Genomic DNA, 10,524 nt, shown 5'->3' with positions numbered 1-10,524 from the left:
ATAAGTCCTTCGGTTGATCTTCTTAATCCCCCCCCCCCCCCCGCAAACCCTCCCCAGGCTTCCCACTGTAGTTTGACAGTCTGTTCAATGTTGCTCTGCCTCTGCATCTACCCGTTCATCAGTGCTCTGCCTCTGCATCTACCCCTGTTCATCAGTCTATACTGGTCCCCATTATCTGTCCCAACCTCACTAGAGCAGTCCCAACCTCACCGGGGCCGTCTCAGCCTCACCGGGGCCGTTTCAACCTCACTGGGGCCATCTCGACCTCACCATGGCCGCTTCAACCTCACCGGGGCCGTTTCAGCCTCACCGGGGCCGTCCCGACCTCACCGGGGCCGTTTCAACCTCACCGGGGCCGTCCCGACCAGGTCACTTTTTTTTAAGGATTTCATTTCTTCATTCATCTACCTTTCTTACATTGTCGAAGTCACCCTCTTTACTGAATTTATTGCCAAAAGATTACAAAAGTGATCTAGAATCACCCCAATTAAATAATCCCTTCCTTGACTTAACTCCTTTTCCTTCCTTCCTTCCTCCCTCCCCCCCTCCCTCCCTTTCTTTCTTTATTAAAATCCTTACCAAAAGGACATGTTTTCATTGATTTCAGAGAGAGAGGAGAATGGGGAGAGGGAGAGAAGTGGAGAAAGGGAGAGAGAGAGAAACATGACTGGTTGCCATTTGTATGCACCCGGATGGGGGATCGAACCCGCAACCCAACCCAACTGGGAAGCAAATCCGCCACCTTCTGGTGTATGGGACAACACTCTAACCAACTGAGCCCAATAATATTCCACTGTCTGGATATACCACATTTAACTTTTACATTCCTCAGTTGATGGACATTTGCATTTTTAGCTATTATGAATTCCCACTTTTTAGCTATTATGAATGAATCTATGATGAACAATTACAAATTTTTGTATGGATGTGTTTTCAATTCTCTTGGGTATATACCTAGGAGAGAAACAACTGGGTCATATGGCAACTCTGCATTTAACCTTTTGGAACTGCCCAAATCTACCATCTTACATCCCCACCCAGTGATGGTTGAGGATCCCAATTTCTCTGCATCCTCACCAACACTTGTTATCTTGTTTTTTTGGATGATAGCATCCTAGTATATGTGAGGTGGTATCTCTTTGGTGTTGATTTGCATTTCCCTAACGACTAATGATGCTGAATATCTTTTCATATGCTTATATATATATATTTTGGAGAAACATCTATTCAAAATCCTTTGCCTATTTTTTAACTGTCTTTTTTTGAGCTGTAAGAGTTCTTTATATATTCTGGATACATGTCACTATCACAATATGATTTGCTTCACCCTTTAAGAAATTACATAGTACTCTAGTATATAAATGTACAGAATTTATTTCTCTATTCTAAAGGAAATTTAGGTTTCCAATCTTTTGCTAATAGTAAGTATCCTTCCCTGCAGGATATCTTCTACGTGTTTCATTTCCCACATTTGCTCAAAACAGTATTTCTTGAACTTTAATGTGCACACAAATCACCTAAAGATCTTGTTAAAATGCAGGTTCTCATTCAGTATGTCTGATGGGAGATTCAGCAATTCTAACACTGCTGATGCTGTCCATGGATCATACGTTAAATATCAAGCATTAGTGTATCTGAAGGACAAATCCTACAAGCAGAATTATTGAGTCAAAGGGCATATGCATTTCTAATTCTGGTAGTTCTTGACAATTTGCCTTCCAAGGGGATTTTAAACAATGTGTACTCCATCAGCAACATATAAATGTGATTATTTCACCACAGCCTCACCAACACTAAAAGTGTTATCAAATTTTTATATTTTTCCAATTTGGTAGGTAAAAAGAGAATTCTCTTTTTGGTTTTGATTGGTACTCATCTTTTTATATATATTTGACAGCCATTTTTATTTCCCATTCTCACTACTGACTCCCCCCCCCCCCCGCCCCCCAAAGAGTTTATTTGGACAGATCAAGGGACAGAGAGGCCCTGCATCTAAAAGAAGGTATTGGGCTTCTTGGTGGTGAAGTGTGGCTTGTGCTGGCAACGAAGGGCCCGGTGCGGCAACGGGAACTTGATCTTAGAGTCATGGAACTGCTTGACTGCTGGATGGCGGCACTTGCTGACTGCAATCTCCTCCACCTTCGTGATCTGGATTAAGTGGGCACGGGCACGGTGCTGGTCCCCTGTAGCACTGGATAATGGCGCCTGTGGTGGTCAGGTCCCGGTACTCCCGGTACATGTTATGGGTGCCACTGCGGAAGTTGTGGCGCAGCCAGATGCCAAAGGGGGGATTTTTTTGAACACCTGCCCACAGTAAATGATTCCCCTGAAGACTTCATCTTCTTCAGTTGAGACACAAAGTACCAGAAGCGGGACTTGGCAACAACGTGGCTAGGTGCAAAGATGCGCATGTGGTAGAGGGGTGGTGTGTGGCCCTTGGGGGAGGGCAGGCAGCGCCCCACCACCTTTTATTCTCGAAGTGTGCTCGAGGCCTTCATGGCGTTCACTCTGCTTCGCCACCACCCACAAAAGGAAGTGTCTCTTCACTATTACCTTTCTCTTGAAATAGTCTCCACTTAAGAATGTCTATTACATGACCCTCTTCAGATGATTTCTCTTACTTGTTTAGCTAATCCTTTATGTTTTTCATGCAGAAGTTCCTACTAATACTAACCTCTAAATGTTGGAATTTCTTAGGGTTGGGTTCTGATACCTTTTTCCCTTTTTCTTTAAGTTATCTAATTTATTACTATGACTTTAAATACCATCTATATTCTGATGACTCCCAAATTTATATCTCCAGCCAAAATTTCTCCTCTGAATTTGAATTATATATCCAACACCTTCTTGATAGCACTTTTGGATACTTTGCATTTCAAACTTAACACACCCAAGAGAAAATTCACTTTCATCTCTCTTATCCATCTAGTTGCTCTTAACTAGAAATATGGATGTCATTATTGATTCTTCTCTCTCACTTCCAATCCCCAATCTAATAGCAAATTCTACTGTTTCTTTCTTGCATCTGCTTCTCATCATTTCCACTGCCCCCACACTAGTTCCAGCCATTGTTTCAGCTCAGCTAGATGAGGACAACACCTTCCTCAGTGTTTCTCCAAGAAGGCACTGAAAGCATTTGGGATAATCTGTAGTTGAGAAGGACCATCCTACATACTAGGAGATGTTTAACAACCCTGGCCCCAGCTCTCTAAATGCCAGAGTAGCCCTAACCAGTTTGGCTCAGTGGATAGAGCGTCAGCCTGTGGACTGACCAGGTTCGATTCCGGTCAAGGGCATGTACCTTGGTTGTGGGCACATCCCCAATAGGGGGTGTGCAGGAGGCAGCTGATCGATGTTTCTCTCTCATCGATGTTTCTAACTCTCTATCCCTCTCTCTTCCTTTCTGTAAAAAATCAATAAAATATATTTAAAAAATAAATAAATAAATACCAGAGTAACCCCTATCATTGTAACAGCTAAAAACAATACCCCACATTTCCAAACATCCCTAGAAGGGATAAGTCCCCTTACTGAAAACTGGTCTTCCTATTTCTAGTCTTACTCCTGCCAATACATTTACCATCATATATTCCTTTTTATAGCATAAATCAGATTACACCATTCCCCTGGATAAAATCCTTGAATGGCTTCCTGATATACTTCAAATAAAATCCAAACTTCTCTATCATGGACTATAATGCAACATATGTCTAACTTTCTGATATCATCTTGGACTTATGCCCCCCACCACCCTTTGATTCTTATATGCTAGCCACATTTAGATCCTTTCAATTCCTCAAATACATGAAGTTCTTTCTGACCTCGGGGCCTTTGCATATGCTGTTTGCTCTAAATGGATTGCTTTTCACCCTATTCTTCCATAACAGACTCCTTTGCCTCCAGGTCTCATATTAAATGCTACCTCCACTTGGGGGGTGGAAGTGGCCGGGGAGAGGTCAATGGGGGGAAAAGGAGACATATGTAATACTTTAATCAATAAAGAATTAAAAAAATAAAACCTAAAAAAACACACAAAAAAACAAGTCTTTTGTGATCCCTCCGCTTAAAACGTGCCCTTCTATTATTCTCTATCATGGGTCTGGCTCAGATTAATTAATGTCATTTATCCCAAGTAGTAATTAATATTTAGTTGTTTCGGTTACCTGTCTCCCCAAACTATAAGCTCTATGAAAGCAGAAACCTCTTTGTTCACCAAGTACTTACATATCATTGACAATCTTACACCAAGAAGATATCAGGTGTCAAAAAAGAGGGAAATCTTCAACACAATATTGAATGGGGGCTATATGGACTAAAAAATTTACACCTGCAGTAAACTATTAAATCTCTCATCAAATGCAATAATTAAGCTAAAATCTCAAAAAGCAGCTACATTATATGCATCCAATTCTAAATCATATTTAAAAATTAGAGGTGGTAAAAGATATAGTACCATGTCTAACCAGAACTCCCCTCTCTATCAGGCTGAAATGATGTTATAGTCACACTAATAAACTTAATTTCTTTTTTTTTTTCTCAATAAGTTCCAAGTCAAGCAAATAGTTGAAAACTTCACAGGGAATATAAGCAAATCCCCAATTTAGTGAATATAGAAAGCAAATAAATGAATGAAGGGGAAAGACAAATAAAAATATACTTTAAAAAGCATTTTCTAATAGCCCACCTCAGTTGCTGGGGATTTTCGTGGATACCAACCACCCAGTAGTGATCAGATTTTCCTTTGCAGTGTTCTCTTGTATTACATACAGGAGTCCACGTATTCCCAAGCCCTCTGTTAAGCATTCGAACAATGCCTTCTGAATCCACAAAACAGGGGGTACCTACACATCAATAGAAAAACAAATCACTTAGAGATATAGCTACATATTTTTTAAATAAATGCTATTTTAAATACACATACCAATGATTCAACTTTTAATTCAAAAGTGAACAGAAAATAAAAGGCAAATAATCCAAGTTTATTTTCTCATAAAATTCCATTAACCACATAGAGTGAAACCTAATAGAAGAAAGGGGGGGAAAAGCCTAAGATATGACTGAAATTTACTCAGATAAAGAGAAAACACTAACAGTTTCAATGAAAACTATGCCATCTGCTGGAACATAGCAATATTTTCAAAAGCCAATTTCAGTAAAAATAAATTAAACTTATATCTGAAGCTTCCTTGGTTAAGAGCGACTTGGAAAAATACCAAAATTTGGGACAAGGTATGGATATAGAGAATCTGTCTTCAGTACACTTCTTTATTTTTCTCTTTCTTGGGCTTATTATCGTTCTGTCCCTCAACTCCAAGGTAAGTATCCTAGTTTCTCACCTAGTCTGCTCCCATCTCAGGGAGTACACAGCAAGTTCCCTAATTACCCCTTTTCTTTTCTGACTTCACAGCCCTCCCACTACGCAAACAGCAGTTTCCTCAGAGTCTAGATCTGATTGGTAACTGGAAAAAAAGATACATGAATGGAAGTTATTCATGGTCACATTATTAAAGCATAAATGACTAATAATATCCCAACAGAAAATGCATCCAGAAATGGTTGATAAAGATAAAACTGGGATTTCTAATGATGTAACTGAAGGGCAAGAATCTCCAATAATAGAAATATTTAAGCCAGGAAATAGGATTAACAGGCTCCTTAAAATAAGGTAATCATCAGTATCCTTCAAATCACCTGTCATAGCCACTACTAAATGAGTTTACAACAGCACTGTCCAATAGAAATATGTGAGGCACAAGTATAACTTTTAATTTCCTAGTGCCACATGAGAAAAGGGGGGAAAGTGAAGTTTAATTTATATTTTATTAGATCCAAGATACCAAAAATATAATCATTTTAATATATAATCAATATAAAATAATTATTAATAAGACAATTTTATGTTCTCTTTTTAACTAAGTCTTCAAAATTCGCCGAGTATTTTATACTTACAGCACATCTTAATTCAGATTAGCCACATTTCAAGTGTTCGGTAGCCACATGTGGCTAGGGGTTACCAAAGTAGCAGTACAGCAATAGAAAATTCCTGATTTTTGTGTGGAACCTGCTGGACAGCCACAGTATCTCCTCCTTGTTCTGTTAATAAACTTTCAGAAAAATATATTTCCTCTTTATAAGTTTTCTAATCAGAATACTCACCAAAGAGACCCTGTACCTAAACAATGGCTACCTTGCCTAACAATCTCAGTTTCCAGTTTTGCCAACATAATGAAATAAAGAAATTTAAACAATGTATCTATAAAGAAATTAATTAGGAAAAAACCATGAAACAACTTTCTTCTTGAAAAGTCTCTTTAATATAAATAAATGAATTTGTCTTGCCTTCAGCTGAAAATCCAACCCATACAAGGTAGGATTTCCTTGTGAGAGGAAGAGGATCACCATGCAAAATTTGTTGTTTCTTTTTCCCCATCTGTAACAAGTGAACGCCAAGGCACTGATCCCCATCAAATCCTGTTCCTAGTAAAAAAATACAAATATAAATCAGGTATCAAAGGTTACTTAGCTATAATACAGTCTAAATTATATTCTAACCCAATTAAATGAGGCACCATTCAGGTAGTAGAGGCAGAATACTATGTTATATGGACTACTACTTTGGTTATAAGTAGTAAATCATTCACTCAAGAAATATTTACAGAGAGCTTATTATGTGCCAGGCACTGGGGCTACAACGATAAACAAGACAAAGTCACTGTTCTCATGAAATTCATATGCAGGTCGGAGAATACAAGCAAATGAACTTTAAAAAGCAAACAAACAAAAGAACAGAAAATGCTAAGTGCTACCAAAGATTTAAAGTAATACGGTGATACCGAGTGCCAGACGGAGTGGTTATTTTAGATTGGCAAGTCAGAGGTAGCCTCCGAGAAAGTAAAATTTAAGCTGAGATATGAATTGTAAGTTGGAGCCAGCCATCCAAATGTTAGGAAGAGGAGCTCCATAGTTGACACAGAGGACACCTAATGAAAAGTTCCTAAGGTGGGAAAAAGCTTGGTGAGTTTGAAGCCCACAAAGAAGCCAGTATGGCCAGAAGAGTAACAACAGAAAAAGTGGCAAGAGGTGAGGTTGAAGAGGCGGCAAAGATCAGATCATGTAGGACCCTGTCAGCTGTGATAAGAAGTTTAATTTTTATCCTAAAAGCATAGGGAAGTCTCCAGAGGAAGTTAAGTGAAGAGGTTTGTAGGGGTTTTTGTTTTCTTTTTTTAATCCTCACCAGAGGATATTTTTCCATTGATTTTTAGAGAGACTGGAAGAGAGAGGGAAAGACAGAGAGAAATATCGATGTGAGAGAAACACATCGATTGGTTGATTCCTGCACACACCCCGACTAGGGCCCAGGCCAGGGAGGAGCCTGCAACCGAGGTAACATGCTCTTGACCGGAATCGAACCTGGGACCCTTCAGTCCGTAGGCCGATGCTCTATCTACTGAGCAAAACCAGCTAAGGCAAGAGGTTCGTGTTTTTAACAGCTTACCCAGGCTGCTATGTGGAGAATGAATTATGGAATGCAAGATTTGAAGCTGAAAGACTGGTTAGAAGGCTACTGCAACAGCCTGAGAGATTACATCTGGGTTGGACTGGATTTTAGTGAAGGAGATAGACAAATTTGGAATGTGTTATTCCAAAGAGCTGACATGATGAGATCTTACTGACAGTTGATCTGGGGGATGAGGGGAAGAGTAGAATCAAGGAAAATGTTTACATTCCTGGCTTAAGCAGCTGAATTGATAGTATGCTGATTACCAAGATGGGTTAACTAAGTAAGAAGCAAGTTTGGAGGGGAAAAATATATCAAAGGTTTTATCATGACCAAGTTAAGTTTGAGATGTGTATCAAACCTACATAGAGATTTCAAGTGGGCAAGTGTGAAAACAAGAGATGAAGGCTGGTGATATTAATTTAGATGTTACAGACTCATGGATGTATTTAAAAACATGGGTCATAATGAGATTCCCCAGGATAGTTTCTCAAACTGCATTTTTTTTTTTTACCTATGAGTGATAAAATTAATTTTAGAGTTGCAACCACCATTTAAAGAAAAATAAAATCAAAAGGCCATGAGGCTTTTATTTCCGTTATATTTGCTATGTTCAGAATAGCAATATAGAATGTAGTACTTATCACGGCTAAGCAGTCAAAAGACTTAAAGTTTCTGACATAAAGAGTACTAGGAAGAAAAAAAAGAGAGAGAGTACTAAAGAAGAGGGACTGTGACTAAGTCCTAGAGCATTCCAGGGGTCAGTATAGGAAGAAGAGCCAGTAAAAGACTGAAAGAGCTATCAGTGAGGAAAAAGAAATCAAGAGAGTAACACCACAGAAGTCAAGACAAGAAAGGATTTCTGATAGAATTATTCTTAAAAAACAAGCATAAAGAAATCATTGGTAATCTTGATAATCCAGTCTGAGCATAGTGGTGGGGACTGAAGGGAGACTATGCAGTGAGGAAAAGAAAGCAGTAACTTTAAAAAAAAAATCACATTCAAAGCTGTTTTGGTCAATCAGACTAGAATTAGTTTAGTTTTTGAGGCATTTAAACTCTGAAAATTCTTTTAAGATATAGAAGTAATTAACCAAACTCTTCTGTGAAATTCTCTCCTGAATATAGTTCTTCTATAAATAAAATAAATGCAAAAGGAGGTACATAATGCAAAAAAAAAAAAGAAGAAGAAGAAGAAGAAAAAAGCTCAAGTGATTTCCATTCACTTTAGGTTATGGTAAAATTTTAAAAGACTGAAAAAAATCTACCTCTATGAAAAACAATGAAAAGCTGTTCTCCATGTCCTGCCATTGACACCACAGGCCCAGGAAGACTGAAGATCTCTTTCTGAACACCTCCAATAGAAAACAATCGAAGGAGTAAGGCACTAGTGGCAGCAGCAGCCCACCCCTGGCCAAGGCATATGGCTTCAATATCCTCATTCTGGGGCATGTCTACTATCCACTCTTTGCTTGAATCCCAAGAACTAAAGTGTAGGCAGTGAAGCTTGCTGAAAATGAAAACAAGATAGAAACAATCAAACTTTCGTATTAGATATTTTATATATATAACTAATCATGACACCCAGAAACAAAACCAAATACGTAATTTATTTTTCTGTTATATACACATAGTACAGAAAATGTCTTTAAGAAAGTAATTATGAAATATACTTAAAATAAACTATACTAAAACCATTAACAGTCAAGTTATTGAAGAATATTTAAACATACAGGAAAATACTCACAACATAATGTTAAATGAAAAACAAAAAAAGAAGGCTAAAATCTGCAAAGTATGATCCTAGGTTGTAAATACATACAAAAATCACAACCAAATTTTTAAAAAATTTACATTTGTAAAAAAACACAAAAAAAACAGCCCCATATGTCTTGCATTACAAATCAGGTCATGTCACTTTGACAGGTAGTTAGAGAATGTAACATGGGGATAATCAGGCAAAAACAGACATGTTCTGGGGTATTATGGGTGGGCTGGTATTTATACTAAACTCTTCATTCTGAAATGCCACACTATAAAAGGTCTAATTTTGTTTTATTAACTTTTTGTATTGAACTTCAACAACTGTATCTAACAGTTCAACAGTAACAAATTCTTCCTAATAATCTCAAAGTTACCTTGCTAGTTCATCAGTGCTTTCACATGCCAACAAAATAGCTTCATGGGAAAGATCCGCTATTGTATAATTCAAAGTGTTCGATAAGTGTGTTGCATGGTGTATGGAGGTATCATGGAACTCCACATCTATGGCATTGTCTTGCTCATCATTATAGCAGCGAATGATTCCAATAGAGTTCCACATCTACAAACATGTAAGGTTAAATACAAGTCTGAGAAAAACCAACACTCTGAGAATCAGTAGGCTGAAGTGGTACAAATTAACAACTATTATAATTCAGTTTACATCAAGGTTTAAGTTATAGGAGCAACCACAGCTTATCTACCTCTAAATAGTTTCAGATAACAATAGTAAACATCAGCACGACAAAAACTAATTATTCTATCTTCATGAGAAGAAAGTACATATAAACACAAATTTACTAGGAAATAGAATATTTCTCATTTAATATTTTTAATTACATTACTGTCATTTAAAAAACAGCATTATAAATGACAGCATTTTTTTTTGTTCCAAATAACTGGTTTATATTATAGTAATAAATATGTATATTTTAAAGCAACAAAAATCAATTTTGGAAACTTATCTTCCACTGATGTACACTATAGACTTAAGAGGCTCTAGTGTTTTCTTTCCTTTACCACAAATATAACTTTATATAAATAATAGTTGACAATCAAAAATTAAGATTTATTACTTGATGATTACTGATGCAAAGTGTTATTAAAATAAAACATCACCTTTAATATTTACATATAAATTTCTGCCAGGCCTATACCTTTCAAAAAGGACAGCAAGCAAAGTTCTCAGTGGAAAACCTCAAATAATGAACAAAGTGAAATATTAAACATTTTTAGCTCTCAAACTTAAGATAAAAAACTAATAT

General features: G+C 37.3%; 1 protein-coding gene and 1 pseudogene across 1 annotated transcript in view; both read right to left on the bottom strand.

The window, feature by feature from the left end:
- Positions 1–10,524, bottom strand: part of WDHD1 (WD repeat and HMG-box DNA binding protein 1) — a 54,620-nt gene that overhangs the window by 16,743 nt on the left and 27,353 nt on the right. The window contains 4 exon segments of the mRNA XM_006096950.3: positions 4,685–4,841; positions 6,340–6,477; positions 8,767–9,008; positions 9,637–9,821. Coding sequence (XP_006097012.1) covers positions 4,685–4,841; positions 6,340–6,477; positions 8,767–9,008; positions 9,637–9,821 — 722 coding nt within the window.
- On the bottom strand, positions 1,974–2,498 carry LOC102433076 (annotated as a pseudogene).

The sequence above is a fragment of the Myotis lucifugus genome, unplaced genomic scaffold (assembly GCF_000147115.1).
Source record: "Myotis lucifugus unplaced genomic scaffold, Myoluc2.0 scaffold_191, whole genome shotgun sequence".
Taxonomy (NCBI): domain Eukaryota; kingdom Metazoa; phylum Chordata; class Mammalia; order Chiroptera; family Vespertilionidae; genus Myotis; species Myotis lucifugus.
The sequence above is the reverse complement of the archived record's forward strand: the minus strand, read 5'-3'. Positions and strand labels throughout refer to the sequence as shown.